This window comes from Hemibagrus wyckioides, linkage group LG09, assembly GCF_019097595.1.
Source record: "Hemibagrus wyckioides isolate EC202008001 linkage group LG09, SWU_Hwy_1.0, whole genome shotgun sequence".
In the NCBI taxonomy this organism is placed as follows: Eukaryota; Metazoa; Chordata; class Actinopteri; order Siluriformes; family Bagridae; genus Hemibagrus; species Hemibagrus wyckioides.
Window position 1 is genome coordinate 19300590 of NC_080718.1, and position 22763 is coordinate 19323352.

Below are 22763 nucleotides of genomic sequence, written 5' to 3' on the forward strand. Positions count from 1 at the left end.
CCTAGGCAAATACTGCTGTCTAAACTATTCATTTAAACCTAAATCAATGCTAGTGACCACGCAATACTTATAATGATTATCTTCGTTAATGACCCTCGCTATTACTACCCATTAGATAGATAGATAGATAGATAGATAGATAGATAGATAGATAGATAGATAGATAGATAGATAGATAGATAGATAGATAGATAGATAGATAGATAGATAAGAACCCTGCGCCGTTTCCTCCCACGTTGGGATGAACGTGCGCGCTCCCGGTGAAAGCTTACGTAACGACGCCACGTCCAGGGTTGAGTTACGTAGGAGCGTGAATTACGCACTTGTCACCACGCGCGCCAGCAAATTGTTTGGACTGGAAATGAACGGATTCGCGCTGGAGTTCCGCCGAGTCTGACAGCCGGGGCAAGAGCAGCAAAACAAGGCTAAAGCGCTGCTACAAGGGAGCAACGCCGAGGACGTTTCGCTACAACGCTTCACGGAGACGGTTCTGGTGTTAGCGCGGTAGTTGGAGAAGCTTGTTGAGAGAGAGAGAGAGAGAGAGAGAGAGAGAGAGAGTGAATGACGAGTAGATTTCCAGCCTTCCAGCCAGAATGCGACGCTCATTGGTTTGAGTTAAATACTTAGCCTGTTAGCATGGCATATTTATCTTGACACCGATAACTACGTGTAGCTATATTTCATATGTAGCTACCCAACTCTAATTATATTTATGTAGTGATGCATAAAAGAATTGTTTTTTTAGTGTCAGGGCTTATGCCGTCGTACTTGAGAAGGCTGGTCGCATGTTGTTGGGGTAGCTCGCTTAGCAAACGGTTATGAGCAGCTTTACGAATAAGACGCCTTTCATTAGTCCCCCGGAGAGTCCTGAAAACGGAGAGACTATCGTCGGGAGCCCAAACTGGGGACTCGGTAATGACAGGTTCTCGTGTTCCTACGATGAATCCCTGGCGGCGCAGTCGGATGTGGAGAGGCACCTGGGGCTGCTCCATAACCGGCCGGACGCCATGGCGCTGCACTTGGACCAGTCTTACCGGAATGCTGCCGAGTCCTACCTCGAAGGCTCTCAGCTGGACTACAGCGAGAACAACGGGAACACGAGTCCGCTGGAGAGCAGGAGGAAATACCGCTCCGGCGCTCCCAGACCGCGCTTTGAGGTCGTGGAGGAACTCGGCCCCGAGGAAGTGCGCTGGTTTTATAAGGAAGACAAAAAGACGTGGAAAGCTTTCGTCGGGCATGACTCCCTGAGAATCGAGCTCATGTACCGCAAATTGTGTGAGCTGAGTCCGGTCCAGGAGAGCAACCCAGGCCACGCGGTACCGGATGGAGAGGATCAATGTGAGCATGCGTCAGCTGTGGCCTCGGTCCAGAGCTCCGAACAGCTCGAGGAGAGTGACCTGGCGATCAGCATTGAGGCAGTGTGTGTCCGAGGAGGACTCTACGAGGTGGATGTCCGAGAGAAAGAGTGCTATCCTGTGTACTGGAACCGTGAGTCTTAGTACTTTAATTAATAATGATGACTTTTTCACAGTTTGGCTGTGAACATACCAGTTAAAGAGTGTGATTGCCTTATTGCTCAGGGACAAGGCTCTTCTGTCAGATGTGTTGCATGATATCTGTAATATCTAGGTTTAAACACTCCACTGATATTAACCATTAAAACAAAGATACAGATTTGGGTTCAAAAGGTTACAGACATTTATTGATTGTATTTTCTTGGGCATTGTGAACTGGCAGGAAACTGGATTGGTAGGTCTTGTTAGATCCACTGCATATTTTATGCCATCAACAAGTGTTATGCTCACTAACATGACCCTGATCTTGCACATACACTATATTGCCAAAGGTTTTAGGACATTTGCCTTTACATACACGTGAATTTAATAAGGAGTTGGCCCTCCCTTTGCAGCTATGACAGCTTTAACTCTTCTGGGAAGGCTTTCCACAAGGTTTTGACCATTCCTCCAGAAGTGTGTTTGTGATTTCAGGCACTGGAAACAATATTGGAAAGAATAAGCCGCATCTGTGCTCGAAAGCCATACAGACATTAACTTTGGGGGCGGTGGTAGCTCAAGGCTCTGGGTGGTTGACCGGAAGATCGGTGTTCAAGCCCCAGTACCGCCAAGCTGTCACCCTTGAGCAAGGCCCCCAACCCACCTTGCTTCAGGGGCACTGTATCATAGCTGACCCTGTGCTCTGACCCCAACCCCCAAGGATGGGATATGCAAAGAAAGAATGTCACTGTGCATAATGTATATCTGACATAAAAAGACAACTTATCTGATGTTGGACAAGAAGGCCTGGCTCGCTATCGGGATGACATCCAAAATGTCTTGGTATTCTGAAGCATTAAGAGTTCCTTTCACTGGAACTAAGGGGCCAAGCCCAACCCCTTAAAAACAACACCTGAATTCAATGATTTGGAGGGGTGTCCCAAAACTTTTGACAATGTAGTGTAAATAGTGATAAAGCACGTTGCCTTCATCTCTCAGCTATTTTTGTAATTTGGCAAGCTTATAAAGAGCAGGCCTGTTTAATAAGAAGGTGTTGGTGTCGGATCATTATCAGGAATAACCCCATAAAACGGTGCTCATTTACACAAAGTGTTATTAGTTTGAAAATGGAAAATTTTGGATGAATGCATCGCCTTTTATTCTTTAGTACATTTGAAGCAGTCACACAGGCCTGAGCCACAGTATGCTGAGACACTGAATTAGCAATATTATACTCAAAGACTTTCTTGTTATTTGACTGAATGTGTTGGTCAAGCCATTGTTTTAGAAATGTCTTTTTCCCCCATAACTCTCCAGTGGATAAACAAAAAGGCATTTTCATCTTGCACTTTTTCCCCAGACTCAAGTCTCCAGTAGTGCATCAGTAGTTCAGTATGCTTTGTTCACATACAAAAGCTGTTTTTGAACATGAGTACAGTCCAGACAACCTCAGTCCACCTGAAACAGTGGCCTTTCTTTCAGACTAACATTAACATAGCTGCAAAATACAACATCAGCAGAAGTGTTCCACATCTAGAACCAGACAGTAACGCATTACATTACTTCCTTTTTCTGTTTCACAAAGGCACAAAATAGGAAGTAAAAGGCAAGAGGATCTTGTGAAGTGCAAATTTAAGAAGGAGCTTTCTTGATATCTTAAGCTAGCTCAAGTCATTCATTACAAAACTACTGAGCAGTTACAAGTAAAATATTTGACTGGTTAAAATGTTTAGCCATAGTTAAGGGACAAAAGTAACATTTATATCGATTAAATTAACTTTAAACAGTAAATAAACAATTTTCCATTTGGAACCCTTCACTTAGCAGAAGTGATGTAAATCTAACCAGGTGCTCTATGGCTAGGAGGGATTTGTGTGTAAACAAACCCATGATGATGACACTCTCCCTCAAAGGAGCCCAGAATCGATCTTGGGAGCAGACTTGAATATTCAGACATTGTGTGAAAACATCCATAAGACTTATTTGCCTGGGATTCAATTTGAAAGCTGGATTTCTTGGTCCTGCTTTGTGATTTTATTTCATCCAATTCAGCCATGATAGTGATTTTTTTTGGCCCTTTCTCCCTCAGAAAACGACAGACTAAATTACCTGCCATTTTAATCAGCTCTGTTTCAATGTGATATTTGTATTCTCATCTGAGTTGATACTGTGTTTAATCGTGTGTGTGTGTGAGACCATATTAAACGCTTACCATATCAAGAAATCAGAAAAGCATGATCTGACTAAACGCAGACTGAATAAAGGGGCTGTAATGATAAGAATGAAGACACTTTCTATTCACATATGCCACAGTCTCATGTATCGTTTTACTTGCTTGAAACAAATGAATGTTGCTCTCAGCTCTTTTAATCATCTTACACTAGATGATGCCAAAAAGAAATCTAATAAGTGATCCATAATATTTTCTGCATTCAGAATGTGCACAAAAGAGTATATGGTATCATGTGACTTAAATATCCACAACGTTTTAAAAGGGTAGTACCGCCTTTACTCGATGAAATTGATCTTGTCAGAATAAGGTGCATGTTTTTTTCTCCATGATCGTATGCCAAACCCTGCAAATCTTCTGTGGTAAATTTCTAATGAAGATAGATGCTTAAATTGCTCTTGTCCCTACAGAGCAGGACCGCATCCCTGTAATGAGGGGACAGTGGTTTATAGACGGCACGTGGACACCCATGGAGGAGGATGAGAGTGAACTCCTGGAGAAGGAGCACCTGATGTGCTTCCGGGGACAACAGATGCAGGACACTTTAGAAAATGATGTGGTGGCCATGACCGTGGATAGCAAAGATGGTAAGCATGTACATCATTGTTACAGCACATGGAGGTGAATTTTAGTTAAAAAAAAGGGAAAGAGAGCATTCAGATGTTTGTGTGTGTTTGTGAGACCGAGAAAGCTCCCTCTCCCCATTTGTCTTGAAGTTGATACTTGATTACATATCAGGCAAGATGCTGCTGTACGCAAACCACATTAATTTTGTAATGGGATGCCAGCTGTAAAAATACATATGAGTAGATGCTGTCTGGATGAGTTATAGACTCGATGTAAAGGCTGCGGTTGTCATTTGAGTTATTTACCAAGGCCTGTTTTACTGCCGTAGACATCAAATTCCAGGGTTATAGCAGTGGATCTGTAAGGCACATTTATGATTTACTTCTCTGCAGAGTTTTTAGGCTGTATATCTCAAACCTCTGCAGGATGGCTAGTGTGTGAGAAACTCATTTTATAGCCCAGACTGAATGGAGAGTCTTTCATATGTATGTAATAAAAAAGATCTTTTTGGGCAAATAACTGAGTTTATTCATAATGGTAAATGTCATTGATTTTACTTTCAATAAGTGCATTTCAATGAATTCATTCAGGTTGTATCTCAGTCTTTGAGAGAGAATTTCATTCCCCTGGAGTAACGTGCAAATGTTATTTGATCACATGTGCCTTGGTTATACCTTTACTATACTGATAGATTGAAAGACAGCCGTGAGATTTGAAGCCATTGAAATAGTCTGGGAGTTGACTTGGTTAAACAAGGGTGTAAAGACGCAGTTGATTTTATTCAGATAGGGTTTTATGTGTTTTGACTAGTCAATAGACTCCGACTTGTGTGGTACAAGGTCATTCCTACTTTCCCTGTAGCTATAGGGTGCTTTAAAAAGAATAATGTATGACAGAGACAGATGACCATCACATGACTGAGAAAAGAAAGAATGAATTATGTTGCTGTGACAGTTGCAGCTTTAGCTTTAATATACATACGATCTCATGGCCAGGTTTTTCTTATCAAATGTTATCACTCAGATGGTGCAGCGCTTTGTTACACTGTCTACTCGCACCGTTTGAACACTACTTGAAATTGCATTCTCCTTGGTGAGCAAAGTACAAAAAAATGTAGCAGAGGAAATAACACTTTGCCATTTTACTGTTGCTGTACACACAGTAGAACCAGTTTGTGATGCCAATAACTTGTCCTACATGTTACACAGTTACATTACAAAGCTCTATCTGTTTACATGGAAAGCTGTTCAGTACATGGTTAAATATATGTATCTGTCATTTCTCTCCTCTTCTGCTTTTACTGGGTCAAGCTCAGTTGTTAGTGAGGTTTTGTAAAAGGAACTAAGATTCATGAATCATGAGAACTAGTGCGTGTGTGGTGTAATTTTATTTATATATATATATATATATAATTACACCGCACACATATATATATATATATATATATATATATATATATATATATATATATATATATATATATATATATATATATATATATATGTGTCATTGTCCAACTCTCTCTTTTTTTTTTTTACATCATAGGCATATACACCATATTCACAATGTCACATAGAAATGAATCATTTTTATAATTAGCGAATAAAGGTACCAGGGGGACCTTTACAGTTAAATATTGTTGACCTAATTCAGTGGCTGTAATTGCTTTTTATGTCGGCAGTTTTAATCACGAGATCGGGTCAAGTAGTCACTCCATTAGGAAATGACACGGTTACGTGTCGAATCCGTTTTGTTAAACTACACACTGAATTTTAATTTGATACCAGCTGACGTACAGTATGACCATGTCAGCTGCTCTAGTCGGTCACATTTCTTAAGCACTGGGGGAAAACTAACCTTGTATGCTCTGCAACATGAGCTCAAAGAGGTCATCAGGTCAGCCGGAGCAAAATGCAAATACTGGTTTCGCACCACTGTCCGAAATCAAGTAATTGTGTGCTATGTGCTGCAGGAAAATATGCTGCTCTCTACAGTAAATCTAGATTTTATACACAGGCTTCTTATTTTGTGATCAGTAGTAATCCAGGGAATGAGGTCAGGGCAGAAAGTTGTATTCCACTTGATTGTTGATGTGAATTTGGTAGCAAATTTCATAGTAGAAAAAAGCAGAAATATGTTCCTACACTTGCTTGCATATTGTTTCCTGTATGAGTAATTAGTGATTACACAGCCATGACTTTTGCTGATTTTTAGAAATGTAGATTGCATAGTTCTAGCCCTCTAGGCTAGGTTGGTGTTATGAAAGCATGAAGGTTTACTTGTAACGTCACATTTATAGAACCGACAGATTCTATGACAGTTTTTGACAATAGGGGAAAACGTCATTCTGGCTGATAACATTTATTACATGATGAAGCGTTTTTATTTTGATGGGAATGATCTCCTCTAGGATTGCAGTGCTCGAATCCACAGGGCATGAGGGCTCACTGAATGGATTGATGAGACTGAAAATAATCATATGCTCTGGCTTTCTGTCTCCATTTTGGAACAAACAGCACTGCTATAATCAGAACACCACCAGTGAATATCTTTTGGAAGAATGGTGTTCATTCCTCAACTGCAGTTACAGAAACTCTACGCCTATATCAGTGTCAGAAAGTATGCCGAGAATTTAAGATGTCTGGTGTCTAGTGTTGGCCCTGTAAGCCACTTTGTAATTTTTTTTTAAATTTCTTTATTTGCTTACCTAGCTGTATGTGAGGGAAATTATAAAAGGGTTGTGATGGTTTAAGAATTGTTAAGTTATAAATGATTGATTAGGATACAATATATTTGTACTGAATTTGCTATTTTATATACTGCCATTAAGTTGCAGATATTTTTCAACCAGGAAAGTGTTTCTGTGTGGATCCGTGGATAGTACAGGACATGATATTGACTGCTCCTGACAGCGCTGCTGAATGGCCCAAAGCTTTCAGTCTCTCTGAAACAGTCAGTCACATCTTCTGTCCTGAGAGCAGTTCTGCTTTAATTTGCAAGTCTAATTGTTTCTTCAAAGCCTAGCCCAGGCGTGGCAGGCTTGTTTGGCATGAGGAGCTAAAAAAAAAAAATAACCTTATCATTGCAGAGAGTCACACAGTGTCACATAAGTGCAAACAACAGTGTCTTAGAATAATTATAGGCCTAATTACATAGCAAACACTAGTTTTTGGAGGGATCTGAATATCAGCCTACCTCCTTTTACTAGATATAGGGGACACGCTGGTTTCCACAGTCCTCTTCAGGTTTAGCTTGTATTCAGTTGTGAAGCAGGGTGCCATGTTAAAGCTGTACCAGCACACAGGTTACCTCTGTTCATGGACTACAATATCAGTTAGGCTAAATGGGGAGAGGTGAGCGGATGTGTATGTTTGTGTGTGTGAGAGAGGAAAAGACGTTAAAACCCCAACACGGCAAGAGATCGTTTAAATCAAACATACCCAGATATGTCTTACCGAGCACTACACTACGTATGCATTGTTTGAGTGAACATTTTGTATAAATTTGTTTATTTATTTATTCGTTTTTTTTGAGGACTAAGTACACCGACCAGGCATAACATTATGACCACCTGCCTAATATTGTGTTGGCCCCTTCTTGCTGCCAAAACAGCCCTGACCCGTCATGCACTGTTTATTCTGACACCTTTCTGTCAGAACCAGCATTAACTTCTTCAGGAATTTGAGCTGTTGGGTCAGATCACGCGGGCCAGCCTTCACTCCCCATGTGCATAAATGAGCCTTGGCCACCCATGACCTTGTCGTCGGTTCACCACTGTTCCTTCCTTGGACCACTTTTGATAGATACTGACCACTGCAGACCGGGAACACCCCACAAGAGCTACAGTTTTGGAGATGCTCTGATCCAGTCGTCTAGCCATCACAATTTGGCCCTCGTCAAACTCGATCAAATTCTTACTCTTGTCCATTTTTCCTGCTTCTAACACATCAACTTTGAGGACAAAATGTTCACTTGCTGCCTAATATATCCCACCCACTAACAGGTGCCATGATGAGGAGATAATGAGTGTTATTCACCTCACCGGTCAGTGCTCATAATGTTATGCCTCATGTTATGGTATACATAATCATTGGTAATAGTTAGTTGGTGTTGGATTTGGAGGGTCTGCTGGGCAACAGTATAGATGTCCTAAATGAAAAAAATGGTCCTTTTTACATATTCCTTACTACACCTGTCTCGGTCGTTGTCCATTACCTATAAATTAAAATGGTTTTACTTGTGAATTGTAGAACTACTACTGAGTTTCTCTGCTTTGCTTTAACTGACAGTAACCTCATAGTAAATAAACCTATAACAAGCAGTAACATACTGTATATGAATATAGTTGATTATAACACTACAAGTTTCAGCTAAAGGCATCTCTGGTCTTAGGAAAGCCTGCAAGGGGCTATATGAAGAATTAAGCTGCATAACATTGTTAACTTGGTAGACCCGTCACTACTATGACCACTTACTGATTTTTGGTTTGTTAGTTCTCTCCCACCTTCCTCCTTTCTACCTCCCGTTTCTGTTCAAATGGAGCGGATATCAGAGGAGTACTAAAGGCCACAAGCGAAAGCGTTGCCAAGGTACTGTATTTCCTGCATCTTTGACTTCGATTCCCTTTGGATTTTATCTTTGGACTTTCCCCTTTTCCTATTAGGTGAGCTCTGCTTGCTTTAGAACAAGGCCTAGATCACATAATTTGTATGAATATGAGAGTGCTAGTGCTCAGAACCTCTCATACTCAGTAGGCTGGGCTGTGTTTTGATTTTGACTTCTAAGCAACATTTCTTTTTAATGCTTGCCGTTCTAGTGGACATCTAAATGCACTGCTGGCTCTTTTGAAATCTGGCCTTGTTCTCCTTTAATTAGCTTTAGTGTTGCCTAGTTGTAGACTTAGACATCCAGTAGGCACTGTGATTAAAGTTTTATCGGTGTGTTTTGGTTGCTCTTGCTGTGGGTGTATGAGGAAGCCCTGATGATCTGTTCATTTCCTATCATTTTTATCTTACTAAACCATAATAATGCCATGTTTAATAGAGTGGTTTGTTTGCCAGATGGCATGTTCGGTTTCACGAATGAATCCCTGCAACACCAGCCTTCATTATGGGAGTCAAGAGAAGCATCAGTGGCCTCCTCAGCCTTCTCTATAAACACTGTACTGTAGTGTACTCCACTCTTCTGCGCTGTAATGGCCATATGTTGTGTGCACTGGAGTAGGGTGTTCGGTTGCATTTCCATATTCACTGAAGGTATTCTGCCCTCCTGCAGTATGACATCTAATTTTTATCTCTTATTAGGCTTAAATTTTAATGATAATATTTCTATAGCCCCCACTAATCCTTTACCATTTAACATACTGTTGTTTTCCCATGTGAACACAGAAGGCAACATAACCCAAAGGGTTCATTCACAATAGCCAGTTACATATGTAGCATAAATTGGTGCATATTACTTTTTTCCCTGGTTTTGTATGGTAATACTTCAGTCATTATACTATCCTTCATTCCCTATTCTGTTCAAAGTGCTGGGACCCCTGCTTAGTCTTACCTCTGTAGTTCCCAGCTCCATTTCCGGTGTGTTTTGAATCTATGCTTGCACTTCAGATTGACCTAACCAGAGTCAAACATATCAAGAATACAGAACTCCATCTCTTCTGAATCTGTATGTCTGATGTACACTTTTATTCTGAAAACAAATCTCAGATTTCCAGTTACATGTTTGACCCTGGTGTGCTCTTTTGTCCTGTAAAATGGGATTTATTCTCCTTCCATATGGACACGTTTTCTTACATTAAGTCATTATTCAGACAGCAAATAAATGCTTATTTCAATATCATATGTATTAAGTTGTACTTAGAACATCCTGTTTTACAGTGTGCTTCTGTGTGATGTGGTGTGTTCTTCTGTTTGCTATGGACATAAATTCTTACAGATTTTGTCCAGAATTAGAGGGCATGTTTTGTTTTGGATTTTTTTTCTATCATAGAATATAATGTGATTACTGGGTATATGATAATTACTGAATGCTTGATCTCTTTATGACCTGAATTTGAGATTTGGAGGTATACAGTAGTCTCATCATGGCACCACAGTTTCAACAGCCTGTATAATATCCCAGTGTTCTGCATCATTCTTGTATTCAATCTTTTAGCCAAACTTTTTTGTACGTTAATTAAATTATATGTTTCTAAATCTTTTCAACAGAGCCACTTGAAAAAGCCATGATCAGGGCATCTTATAAATGCTAAAATTAAATTACAGGCAAAGAGATTGCAGTGAACAGAATCCAGCCTGAATGAGAGCCCCACACACACACAGTGCCAGTGATGGACACAACTGGAGCACTGTTATGAATGTTCCTGTGCAAAAGCATTACAATGCAGAACCAGTGTTCATTATTCTGTCCTGTGTAGCTCTGCATACTTTTCTTTTGTAGCTGTGAGATATAATTTCTGACTACTTTCTTAATGTATTATGTCCATTTTTAAAAAAAAATTGTCAAATGCAGCCAGGCAGTCAAATATGTCTCATAATGTATTTGGCTTGTGCTATAGTGCTCCTGTCTAATCCCAGTTGATGGACAGTACACCTTGTGACTATTGCAGTAAACTGAGGACCCAGAATTAGGAGCACACATCTCCAAAGCAGCATTCATGTGATTCAGTAATTTTAGCATTATTTATTATCAACACTTCTTTGTTTCCTGAGGAGTGAGAGACTGCTTTTCAGTACTCCCTTGGGTGATATTTCAGTTCCTATTTGTCCCGTCCATGCTACACAAAGGTTGAAGCTGGACTCAGGCAGCTATCTGTTATTATTGAATTTCAGATGTTAACACTATTGCCTGCAAGTGTGCAACCACCACTGTTAAAGCTTTTTATTGTGGTGGATGCAAAGTGTTTTTTTTATACTCGTATGATTGCATAACAAAAATATAATTTTTCTGCCTTAAGTATACAAGTAGTTTGTAATATGCATACGTAGGCATTGCCTAACACACTATATGGACAAAAGGGAGGTTTATAAAGACACGGGTTGCCGAGGATGGTGTAGAAAGCGTTACGCCTTTTTGAAACTAGTCTATTATTTCACATTAAGTTATTTGAATCAATCTTGTACTCTTTAGAATTACTCAAGTATGAACTGAAATATCAGTACATTTAAGTTAGGATTTTTCCTTTCTTTAGTTCGACTTCCATGAACTATTAATCCAGAACTCTGGCTGTGTGTTACAGCATGTATCTAAAGTGAATTCTGTAAACTGTTTTTCTTTTTCCTCCCTTTTTTCTTTCACTCTCCATGTGTTATTTTATAGCCATCCACAGCCTAAAGCTGAGTCGCAGCCATGTTGACTGGCACAGTGTCGATGAGGTGTATCTGTACAGTGACGCCACCACCTCCAAGATCGCCCGCACCGTCACACAGAAGCTTGGCTTCTCGAAAGGTCAGTGTTTACACTTCTGCTCAGCCTCACATAAAAACATGCAGGCATAAAATGGACTGGTTTCTCCTGCTTTAAACTGTTCTGAAACTACCATTCTTCAGTGCTGCACCATGTTAAACTTTGTAATACCTAAGCCAATTTCCAAAAATGGCAGGTGTTTGTTACCTGAGCTGATTTGGACTGTAATAATCTTTCTTCATGTTGTGGATCCCAGCCTCAAGCAGTGGCACCAGGCTTCATCGAGGCTATGTGGAGGAGGCCTCTTTGGAAGATAAACCCCCTCAGACAACCCACATTGTCTTTGTTGTTCATGGCATTGGCCAGAAGATGGACAAAGATCGTATTATTAAGAACACAGGCATGTAAGTATTCAAAAACTGACTAGCAGAATTCTGTCAAATATGTTTACACGATTTAGTCGTTGATCCTTTCATCTGTGCTGCGTGTTTTCTGCATTAAGTCATAGACAATGAGGGTTCAATTTGGTCTGCCTCAAGAATGACGGTATAAAGTTTAGGGTCTTATTTAATATGAATAAATTATGTTTGAAATATCCCCTTGCTGCTCTGTAGAAAATAACTAATATGTAATGAAAATGGTGAGTGCAGCTATTGTATATGCCTGCATATTGAGACTAGGCTCATATTTCCTTTTTGCTGTGTTAAGTGGAATTCAATTTCTTATGCTCAATGCCAGTTTGTCAAGTGCAATTACTATATAAGCTCACATGCTGTTTCCCAATTCATGTACTATCCATCCTAAATAGTATCCCAGATTAGAATTATCATGTCCCAAATTGTAGTATGATTAAATAAGTACCCCAAAGGTACCCAGATGGTCTACTAATTCTGTATGGTTTTTTTGAGGTTTGAACCTGTGGACACTTTTTTTCAACTAATATTGCCCACAATTCCTTGTTTAAGGAAAGAGGAGTTTTGTGACTGTTTGCCAGGTTTTAGATACATTTTAGAGGGAAATGTTGACTGATTAATCAAGAGAATGGAACATTAAGTACAAATTATATTAAGAATAATGAATAAAGAAAAGCTGAAATGCAACGAGGAGTTTGTTTACCGTGACAGTTTGCATAACTAGGCAACAAGTTTCTGTTTCATTAAATGATGCTTTCAGATCTCCCTGTGCTTGCATACTTTCTTGATACAAATCCTCAAATGTAAACTAGTTTAAGATGAATTGGGACACAGCAACTCTGTAGGTATGTAGGTGCTCACTGTAGCCTATATGTTGCTCTAAATAATTGATTTAGCCACTTCTAGCTTTTCTAATAATAGACAGAGACCACCGCTGAATAGATATCGGTGTTGTAGAGGCGGTCATGGTGGCAAGAAAAAATGAACATGTAAATCAGTCACTAAACAACTCTTAACATCATAATATGAATTAAATAATTATTAATATACACCGATCAGCCATAACATTATGAGCACTGACAGGTGAAGTGAATAACACTGATTATCTCCTCATCATGGCACCTGTTAGTGGCTGGGATATATTAGGCAGCAAGTGAACATTATGTCCTCAAAGTTGATGTGTTAGAAGAAGGAAAAATGGGCAGGCGTAAGGATTTGATCGAGTTTGACAAGGGCCAAATTGTGATGGCTAGACGACTGGATGAGAGCATCTCCAAAACTGCAGCTCTTGTGTGGTGTTCCCGGTCTGTAGTGGTCAGTTTCTATCAAAAGTATCCTTTATAGTCCTGTAAGTATCCTTTATATCCTGCAAGTTGTGAGGTGTGGCCCATGGAGGCCCCACATTGCATCTTACAGGACCTAATGGATCTGCTGCTAACATCTTGGTGCCAGAGACCACAGAACACCTTCAGGGTACATGCCTCGACAGGTCAGGGCTGTTTTGGCATCAAAAGGGGGACCAACACAATATGAGGCAGGTGGTCATAGCAACCTAACGCAAACCCATCTTATTTATATAAATCTGAAACACTTCTAATGAAGCATTCATACAGCAAGAACATTGTATAAACTATGCTTAGTACTTGCAATACCTCTTTATGGCCTTTTCTATTGTAAATAAACCCCCAGACAAGGGTGCTCTTTATCTGAGTTGGTTGGTTGTGCCATTCTTAATTTTTTTTTCTCTCAGTTTGTTCTAAGCACCTGTAGTTCTACCTTATGTTTTAAAGTTTGTATATTTTGTTACCTTCTGCATAGCTGACCTTTAAATTGAAGCTTTTTTAGTTGAAGATAATGGAATAGATTACCATGAGGAGTCCAGATTATTCTTGTTGGCATATAATAACAGACCTTTTCCTGAGGCATGTGCTGTACCACTGTTTTTGAAGATAAGTCATGTTATCTTGAATGCATTTAACAACATTCTACAGAGGGAAAATGTAGTTAAATCGAAAATTAAAGCTCCTAGACTGGAATTTATTCAAGTTGCAACCTGTGTGTATAAAAAAATACCCATTTTCATAACCATTTTTGCTTTCCTGCTATCAGAAAGCTGGGCAGAGTGTAATGTTTGCTGGTTGGCAGGGTTTAGTTCCTGCTCTCTTCTTGGAGCTTAGTGGGTTAAGCCTGTAAAGTAGATCAGTCCAGGCTCTAAGCCCACTCCCTGTTGAGGGAATGTGGATTGCTCACTACCTTCTAAGAAAACACTTGATCATTACTGTCTCCACTTATCTCCTCATCATTTTTTTTTAATTCCCTTGTTCAGTCTCCTTTTGTGTCCATGTGCACATGACTATGTATTTACACTCAAGTGTACTTCTTCAGCAGTCTTCCTATTCAATCCTCTTTGCCAGTTTGGACTCTGTGGCTATTGAAAAGGCTTTGAATAACTTCTCACGCACTTGTACACAGCATGGTATTCACAATGTCACTATGATTTAATTAAATGTGACTAAGATTATCCAAGGTTGAATTTCAGTGTATTCAGCCTGGTAAACAAGTGACACAAGTCGTGTTATGAAAATGATCTGCAGTCATGACTATCACAATTACATTCAAACTTGCTATGAAATATGTAGAATGAAGTGTCAGTTGCCTTGTTGCAGGTCAGCATGAGGTTTTGGCGCAGTAATGAGATTATCTAACGCGGTGCTGCTATTGGCCAGGCAGTGACGTGACTGAGCCTCAGTGTGCGACAACAGAACAGAGGCCACCTTAAAGCCATATCAGTCAGTGTGTGTGTGTGTGTGTGTGTGTGTGTGTGCGCATGCTTGCATATGTTTAGGCTGCGAGAGGCTGTGCGGAAAATGGAAGAGAAACACTTCGCCGAGCACACTGAGGAGCATGTCGAGTTTTTGCCAGTAGAGTGGCGCTCCAAACTGTCCCTGGATGGAGGTACTGGACTTATTCCTCACAGACAGCCTGTCCTTGCTGCTGTCATACACAACAGCTATACCCACCTGTCTAGCACTAATACCTGAGTACACAAGCCCACATATGTATGCACATGACCATCTGTGATGAGTTGACTGTGCTCTACCTTTTATTATACTACATTCAGTTCAGAAAAAGCACAATCAAGAACAATGATGATTATCGTTGAATGCTAAATGTAAACACTGCTGTTTCTGTAGACACAGTCGACTCCATCACGCTAGATAAAGTGCGGGGGCTGAGAGACCTACTGAACAGCAGTGCCATGGACATCATGTATTACACCAGCCCTCTTTACAGAGATGAGGTAAAATTATACTCCCTAATTCCTAAAAATAAATTGTTAGTGTTCGAATACACTGGTTAATCATACTGAACTGCATTTGAACTGATTTTCTTGCAAAACGTGTAGATCACTAAAGGCCTAACCCAGGAACTCAACCGACTGTACTCGCTCTTCTGCTCTCGGAACCCAGAGTTTGAGCAGAAAGGGGGCAAAGTGTCCATCGTTTCCCACTCTCTAGGCTGCGTGATTGCATATGACATCATGACAGGCTGGGACCCTGTGCGTTTTCGCCTTCAGGAGCCTGATGATGAGGAGTTGCGCTGGATGAGCTACAATGAGCGCCGTCTGTTGGAGCAGGTGCAACATGCCAGACAAAGGTGCTGACTTTATTACAGAACAGTCCCTGTTATTTTGCATATTTCCTATCTGCAGATCACCTGCAGTATTCATTTTAAATGCTTTCTCTTTGTATCAGATTGCGAGAACTGGAGGATCAGCTTCAGGGTCTGGAGGCTACTAAACCTCCTGCTGCTCCTGAATTGAAGTTTAAGGTATATTATGGAATAAATCTGATTTACCTAGAACAAATATTTGAAGTGTTTGCATGCCTGCAAGTATATTTTTGCAAGAAAGGAGCTGACAATGAGCTACTCCATACTCATTTTTGAGAAATGTTATACACTTTTGAGATTCTGTGGCTAAGATACAAGGGGCTGATTTGACATCACAGCAGATAGATCAGGCAGTCAGCAACTATTATTAATCTACAAAGTGCATCTGTCTGATACTTCATATAACGGTATATGATTGTGAAGGTAAAGTAGGAGGCTGTAGCTGATGCTCAACCATAAATTCTTCTGCCATTCTGATGGCTCATTGTGGCCCGTCGCCTTAAGACACTTTACATTTTTTTTATTTTTTAAATAGTTTTTTACAAATTTCCATCTGTATTTCAGATTAGAAACCACATTTGACTGAGGTCGCCGTATAGCATGTAGAATAACTCGATCTGTGTCTCATAGGTAGAGAACTATTTCTGCATGGGCTCTCCCCTAGCTGTGTTCTTGGCATTGCGTGGCATTCGACCAGGGAACAGTGGATACCAGGACCACATCATGCCAAAATCCATCTGCCAGCGCCTTTTCAATATCTTCCACCCCACAGACCCAGTGGTAAGAGAATCTGTATGATTGAGTAATTATTACACTCTTTGTAGTACTTGAACACTTTTTAAAAACATCATCTCCATATATATGACAGGCATATCGACTGGAGCCTCTTGTGTTGAAACACTACAGCAATATTGCACCTGTCCAAATACACTGGTAAGTTTTGTCAGTTTGTTGAATGTACTTTCTATAAATTGGGTTTATTTAACGTGTGTATCAGTTTATTATAAGCAAGATCTAACATATTAAAAGTAATTGTTATTATGACACATGTTTATACAGGATCATTTATTTTATTAATGATTATTTATTAGTCATTTCAAGTGACTCAGTATCTACAACACATTTAATTCAGCATGCCCAGTGTTTCGATGTAAACTGTAAAAAAGGTTGCATAATTAACACTACCATTTACCATTATCCACTCCTCACTGGGCTTTCTTTCACAAGTCAGTATTATATTTTTAATGTTCAAAAAAAAAGCATTAGATAAAACTGTATGACATGACACATTGACTCTTCATTTTACTACGTCTGTTTTTTAAACAGTCAGCTATTTGTAAACTGTGCCTGCAGGTGCAACACCTCCAATCCAACACTATACGATGAAATGAAACCCATTTTCCTGAACCCAGTGAAGGATCCCACTTCAGACACTGAAAGCCTCCCCAGCCCCAGTACATCGCCCGTAATGTCCCGACGACCCTATGGAGACTCCATCACCACACTGGGCAAGGCCAGCATACTGGGTACCTCTTGCCTCAAGGCCATTTAATAAACATTAGAAACATTATTTGTATCTTTTACAATTAGACATATTGCCATGGGGTTTAAAGGTCTCATCATAATGGACCCCAAACCACAAATACCGTACACAAAATACCCCTGGCATTTTTGGTAACAGAACAAAAGATATCTTTTGTTCTGTTACCAAAAATGCCAGGGGTATTTTGCAAGTATTTGCAAAGGTATACAGAGCAAGTGTATATATACAGAGCAAGAACAGTGAAAATTATTTTAAATAAGTATGAAACGGGTTACTCTTACACTGTATAAACGACATCTACATGTTCAGTTTTCATATGGCCAGACTGTACAAAGGAACTGATACAGTTATTACCAGATACATACAGTGGTATGTTGGTTCTAACCTTCTTAAGATACTTCACATGCCTAGGTGTTTAATAAAGTTCAATGCTCTTTAAAATGGTATTACTGATGTATTGTAATGAACGTGCATGGCGTCCTTGAAGATTATTTGGAGATCTTACTGCCACCTTGTGGTAAATATTGGCGGTGAAATAAGGTCAGTAGTTTTAAGCAGTGCCATCTAGTGGAAAACTTTGGAGCCTTTCCAGCTGATTCTTCAACCATACAGTGGCGTAAGTTTGCTAACCGAATACAGTTCCAACCATGCCATGGGCGGGAATCTATAGTGGTTTCTTTTGTATGACAGTACTTCTTCAACATTAAGATATGTGCTGTGCTTTTTCTTGTCTGCCTCACAACTAGTGAAGAATGAGAGAAAATGGCCAATAGTTTGCCCTCTTGAAATGGCATATTTCTAAGAAGATTTTTAAGCAGTAAATTTTATAACAAACGTGCGATTTTGCCTCCTAAAGCAGCACCTGATCAATTTCCTGTTCTGCCCATAGGTCCCTGTTTACAGTGAAATGTGCAGTGAATTGCTTTTTCAACTGTCAGTGACATAACGATAGAATAAACAATAGAATTGAAGTAAGCCACAAACGAGAGTAACTGGGTGTTGTGTAGATGAGTCAAAGCTCAGCTGATCACACGACCCTCTGGAGTGTCCACTTTTGTGCGGTTCCCAAACCAGACTGATGCTTCCCATCAGGATGCTCTTAAGGGTGCAGGAGTTTGTTAGGCGTCTAAAGTAGTAATGACCCTGACAGGTCTTCTTCATCATGGCGTTGATGTGTTCACAGACCAGTAATTCAGAAGGTGTCAGAAATTGTTTACACTCTCCAATGCAAACTCGTTGATCCTAAGGAAGTAGTAGTTCATCTCCTGCTTCCATTATCCGTAGAAGTCCGTTATTGGCTTCTTAGCCTTGCCCTCTTCTAATATTCCTTTCAATACCCATGATTGCCTGATAAAATAGGGTAACCAAATTCACAAGGGTACTTCTCTAGTGTATACAGCACTCAGCAATGGTAACACTATGTGGGAGCATAGATATGTTTTTGTATTGTACTTTACCAAAACATTGGTGGAAGATGACTGAATACTGAATGTGGGTAGTAGAGATGTGTGTAGCTTGTGTACAGACTTCTGCACTCTGCTGTGTTCAGGTGCTGCCAGCATTGGCAAAGGCATTGGAGGAATGTTGTTCTCCCGTTTCTCACGCTCCAGCAGTCAACCATCAGGAGTGGATTCTGCAGCAGTGGAGGGTGAAGAGAAGAGCCAGTCGGCATATGGTCTGTCTACCATGTCCCAGTCTACCTCCACCATCATTGATACTACAGGTGTGCATTCACTGATTAAATCTGTAGCTCATTTATAATTATTTTAGGCTGTCTATATGTTTCTTTTGGATAGGCTGTGTGAGAATATTAAATGTTTTTTTTTTTTTTTATTGCAGCAGAGATGGAGCACCGCATTGACTTTGAGCTGCGGGAAGGCTTGGTTGAGAGCCGCTACTGGTCAGCAGTCACCTCTCACACAGCCTACTGGAACTCTCATGATGTGGCCCTGTTCCTGCTGACCTTCATATACAAATCACAGAGCTCATCTGAGACATGCCAAGACAGTCCTGACCCTGAGTGACCCAGAGATATGACCACACAAGTCCAGTCCCCACACAGATAGATCTGTCTTCTCCTAAAGAAAATGAAAACACTCAAGCACACTCCCTCCCTCCCACACTCCCTCATTTTGCCTCATAAAAATGCTTCTTTGTCATACAAAGACTGATTACCATTTTTCCTGTTGCTTTTGCAACAACCTTTCCCATTAACCCGGTAACCATCGACTCCTACTGGGCAAACTCTTTGATACATTGAGACATTGAGTATAACTTTAGTCCTAGGAATGTTTTGTAAGGCTTTGTTTTGGGTGCTGTTGAGGCCTTTTCAGCCAGTCCCTTACCATGCTTGGCATTATGTACACTTGGATGTGCAAGGCGTGTGTGTGTGTGTGTGTGTGTGTGTGTGTGTGTGTGTGTGTGTGTGTGTGTGTTTTCTTCACCAACCCTGAACCAGTCCACACGTATTATGGAACTGCATTTTTTCTAAAGCCTAAACCAGACATTATTTAAGGGCACACAACACCCAAGCATGAACCACTCCATTCTGTTAATGTCCATTTCTTTAGGCTATTTATTCTTCATTTGCACAATGTTAAAAATATCCACATGGAGACACTTACCAAGCAAATACCCAATGCAACACTTTATCTTTATTTATTGATATAGTAATATATGAGGATTGTGCATAGTACTCTAATTTTTTGGGGAAAGTATTTCAAGATTTAGATGTTTATTTTTACTGTAATATTCCTGGAGAATACTGGACCTCTTTAATGACAGACAATATTTGGATTCTCAAACTGGAGAAGAGTGAACCATTAACAAAAAGGAATGTCCTTTTTGTACAGGAGATATATAATAAGAAGCAATTGTCATATTCAATTGATTTTACAACCAGATGGTGCTGTAAGGATACAAAGATAACAGTGCATTTTCCTAAGCCAGTAATATGGCTGATTCTAATTTGCATGGAGTTTTGAGGATGAAATTGCTGCTGCATTGATTTTGTAGCCAAACTTAACATTATACAGTCATACTTGAGTCAGGCCACGTGTTGATGCATTAAACTGCTGCATATGTGTGTGCTGGTGCATTGTTACTTTGGAGTGTTAGAACTACTGTTTAGCTTCAAAGGGATCATCTCATTCTTACTTATTATTTCAACCTGATTTCATCCACCAAATACAGTGGAGTGGAATCACATAGGCTGATTTGGGTGTTCTGTTTTTATGTAATTACACTAGTAATTAGGCCAAGATGTCTGGACTCAGAGATTAGGCATTACTTTCCAATGTTCTTTTGCCTCACGGTAATGTGGTATTCAGGCACCTTTGACCTTTAGGCCCATAGTAATAAACAGAAATATATATATATATATATTTTATATATATTTAGTTATCAGTTGTGAAATTACAGTAATAGTCCTTGAAAATTGTGATGTTCCAATCAGAGGCCAAATGTTCTAGCTATAAAATTCTTACTGATAGGAATAGATAGTTCATGTTGAAGCTTTTAGTCTTGTGTCTTTTAAGCACTTTTGAGATATTAGATATGCAATGGGGGGAGCGAATGACCAGAGGGATTATCAATAAAAAATGAAATGGAACCAACTTTTTTTTTTTTTTTTTTTTACAGCCAGCATCTGCTCCGTTTTGTGTCTACATTGTGTTTGAAATCCCCAAAGGCCATGCTTTACCCCTCTATGGCAAGGGCTGCAGTATGCTTATTTATTTTTGTTTTTGTCATTGTATGCCCACACAAGTGCAGTTAATAAGTGTTTGTTAGCCTGTGTGGATATTTCAAAATGGCCAGGTTGCCTTTGAGGACCACAGAGCCAACCCTCTGTTGGGAAGCTGACATGGCTTTTTCCCCTTGCACTGAAGGATGAAATGGAGTTATTTATGACTCACTGTTATTATTGGCAATAGGAAACAGAAATTAATGAAGGGCCAGACCTTGCACATTACCGCACGGCTATAAATTGCACAGAACAGAATAAAAGATGCTCTTGATGTGCATTTATGTTTTTGGTTCTTCCTGTGTTGCATTATGGAAGAGAATGCATTGTCCTCAGTTGCTTGAATTGTGATAACATTATCCATTTAAACATTAATCACTGGCAAAACAGGTCAGAGTCATGGAGGGTTTGTTTCATAGGACATGTTTTTTGTTATTTCCCTCCAGGCTGTGCCTCATATTCTCTGCATGCTCCAGTTATACCAATGACTAATGGAATAATTTTAGGCAATTTATAGCCTCATAAATGCAGTAGGACATTTTCTGCATTAGTGCTGCTTCAAGATCTTTCAGCCCAGTAATTAAGAGATTCAAATGGTTCACCTAAACACTTGGCATGGGCACAATAAGTGAATGTGTGCTACAATATATGCAGGATGTGGGCATTCCTCAGATGCATGCTCAGGTTTGAGGGGGTTTTTTTTTGGGATGTTTAGAGATATAATCTCTGATCTTCTTGAATAACATAAGCTACAAATGCTATTTTTGTATTTGCTAACTTATAATTGGCCTTTTATCAGGGCATCTTACCAAATTATCACTGGAGAAATTCATGACTAATCTTCCGGTATACTACAATAAAGGATCCTCTTGTATGTACTTTGTTCTGCAGCTTAAAGGTTTCCCGAACATATTATTAGTTCATTCAAACCATGTCCCAAATGACTGTTATTTAAATGTACAAGCTTGGAAAGACATGCTGTGCAATAACCCATGCCTGTAATGGATTCAAACTGCCATCCGAATAACACTGTATTTATTTCAGTTTATTAAAGCATTACTCTTTTTCTTTTTTCGTTTTGGTACAGTGCTTTTTTCTTTCTTTCAGCATACAGTCCTTTACTTGAAATGTTTTTCATTTTTTTTGTTTCTATTTCTGTGGTGATCGTAAACAGAATATTGTTGCCTGAAACATGTAAGTGGAGGAGTCCAAAAATGTGTGTGTAGGACGAGCAGAATTCCACAGTGAAGGGTGTTTTCAAAATATTTACAAGACTGCTGTCTACACTGATTCTATGCTCAATGATGCACATTGCCTGCACTAATTTCATCATGATAAAAGGTATTACCTTATTTGTCTTTCTGTATTGTGTTGTCTTTGGATGGATGGATGGATGGATTGGTTACGCAGCCAGAGGACATGGAAGAATGCTCTGAATGTTCAGGCTGGGCATTACTGGACAAACCTTATAAAGGGTGTTTTACAGCGTGTTTGCTGGTCCTTAAAAGTATTTTTCTTTCTTTCGGGCAGTCAGTAAATCATTCAGTCATCGTCAGTAACAGTATTTTCCTAGTCTAAGTCATGGTGTGACACACCCTTATTGGGATGACACTCCATCTCAGGCCATCACTGAAAAGCACACACACAATTTACAGTACCCAGTCCACCTACCTTCAAGTTTTTGGAAACTGGAAAA

At 39.8% G+C, this 22763-nt stretch overlaps 1 protein-coding gene across 3 annotated transcripts; it reads left to right on the forward strand.

Annotated features, from left to right (window-relative positions):
* Nucleotides 1–355: 355 nt before the first annotated feature.
* On the forward strand, nt 356–22412 carry ddhd1a (DDHD domain containing 1a). Of its 3 annotated transcripts, none has more exons than XM_058399349.1 (14): nt 356–1488; nt 4134–4310; nt 8784–8879; nt 11611–11739; nt 11954–12101; nt 14956–15065; nt 15305–15411; nt 15517–15767; nt 15866–15941; nt 16413–16562; nt 16651–16715; nt 17136–17308; nt 18875–19048; nt 19168–22412. In XM_058399349.1, the coding sequence occupies exons 1-14, from the start codon at nt 819–821 to the stop codon at nt 19347–19349; spliced, it is 2508 nt and encodes an 835-aa protein (XP_058255332.1). In that variant the 5' UTR covers nt 356–818; the 3' UTR covers nt 19350–22412. The 3 variants fall into 3 exon arrangements, with proteins under 3 accessions (XP_058255332.1, XP_058255331.1, XP_058255333.1); XM_058399348.1 differs by having other exon boundaries at nt 357–1488; nt 19165–22411; XM_058399350.1 differs by lacking the exon at nt 8784–8879 and having other exon boundaries at nt 359–1488; nt 19165–22411.
* The last annotated feature ends 351 nt before the right edge of the window (nt 22413–22763 follow it).

What these genes read in the sequence shown, in the direction of transcription:
- ddhd1a (XM_058399348.1), top strand. Translation starts at nt 819, where the DNA reads ATGAGCAGCTTTACGAATAAGACGCCTTTCATTAGTCCCCCGGAGAGT. An exon ending in CAAGCGAAAGCGTTGCCAAG is followed by an intron (nt 8,880 to 11,610) that starts GTACTGTATTTC and finishes GTTATTTTATAG; the next exon opens with CCATCCACAGCCTAAAGCTG. An exon ending in CAAACTGTCCCTGGATGGAG is followed by an intron (nt 15,066 to 15,304) that starts GTACTGGACTTA and finishes CTGTTTCTGTAG; the next exon opens with ACACAGTCGACTCCATCACG.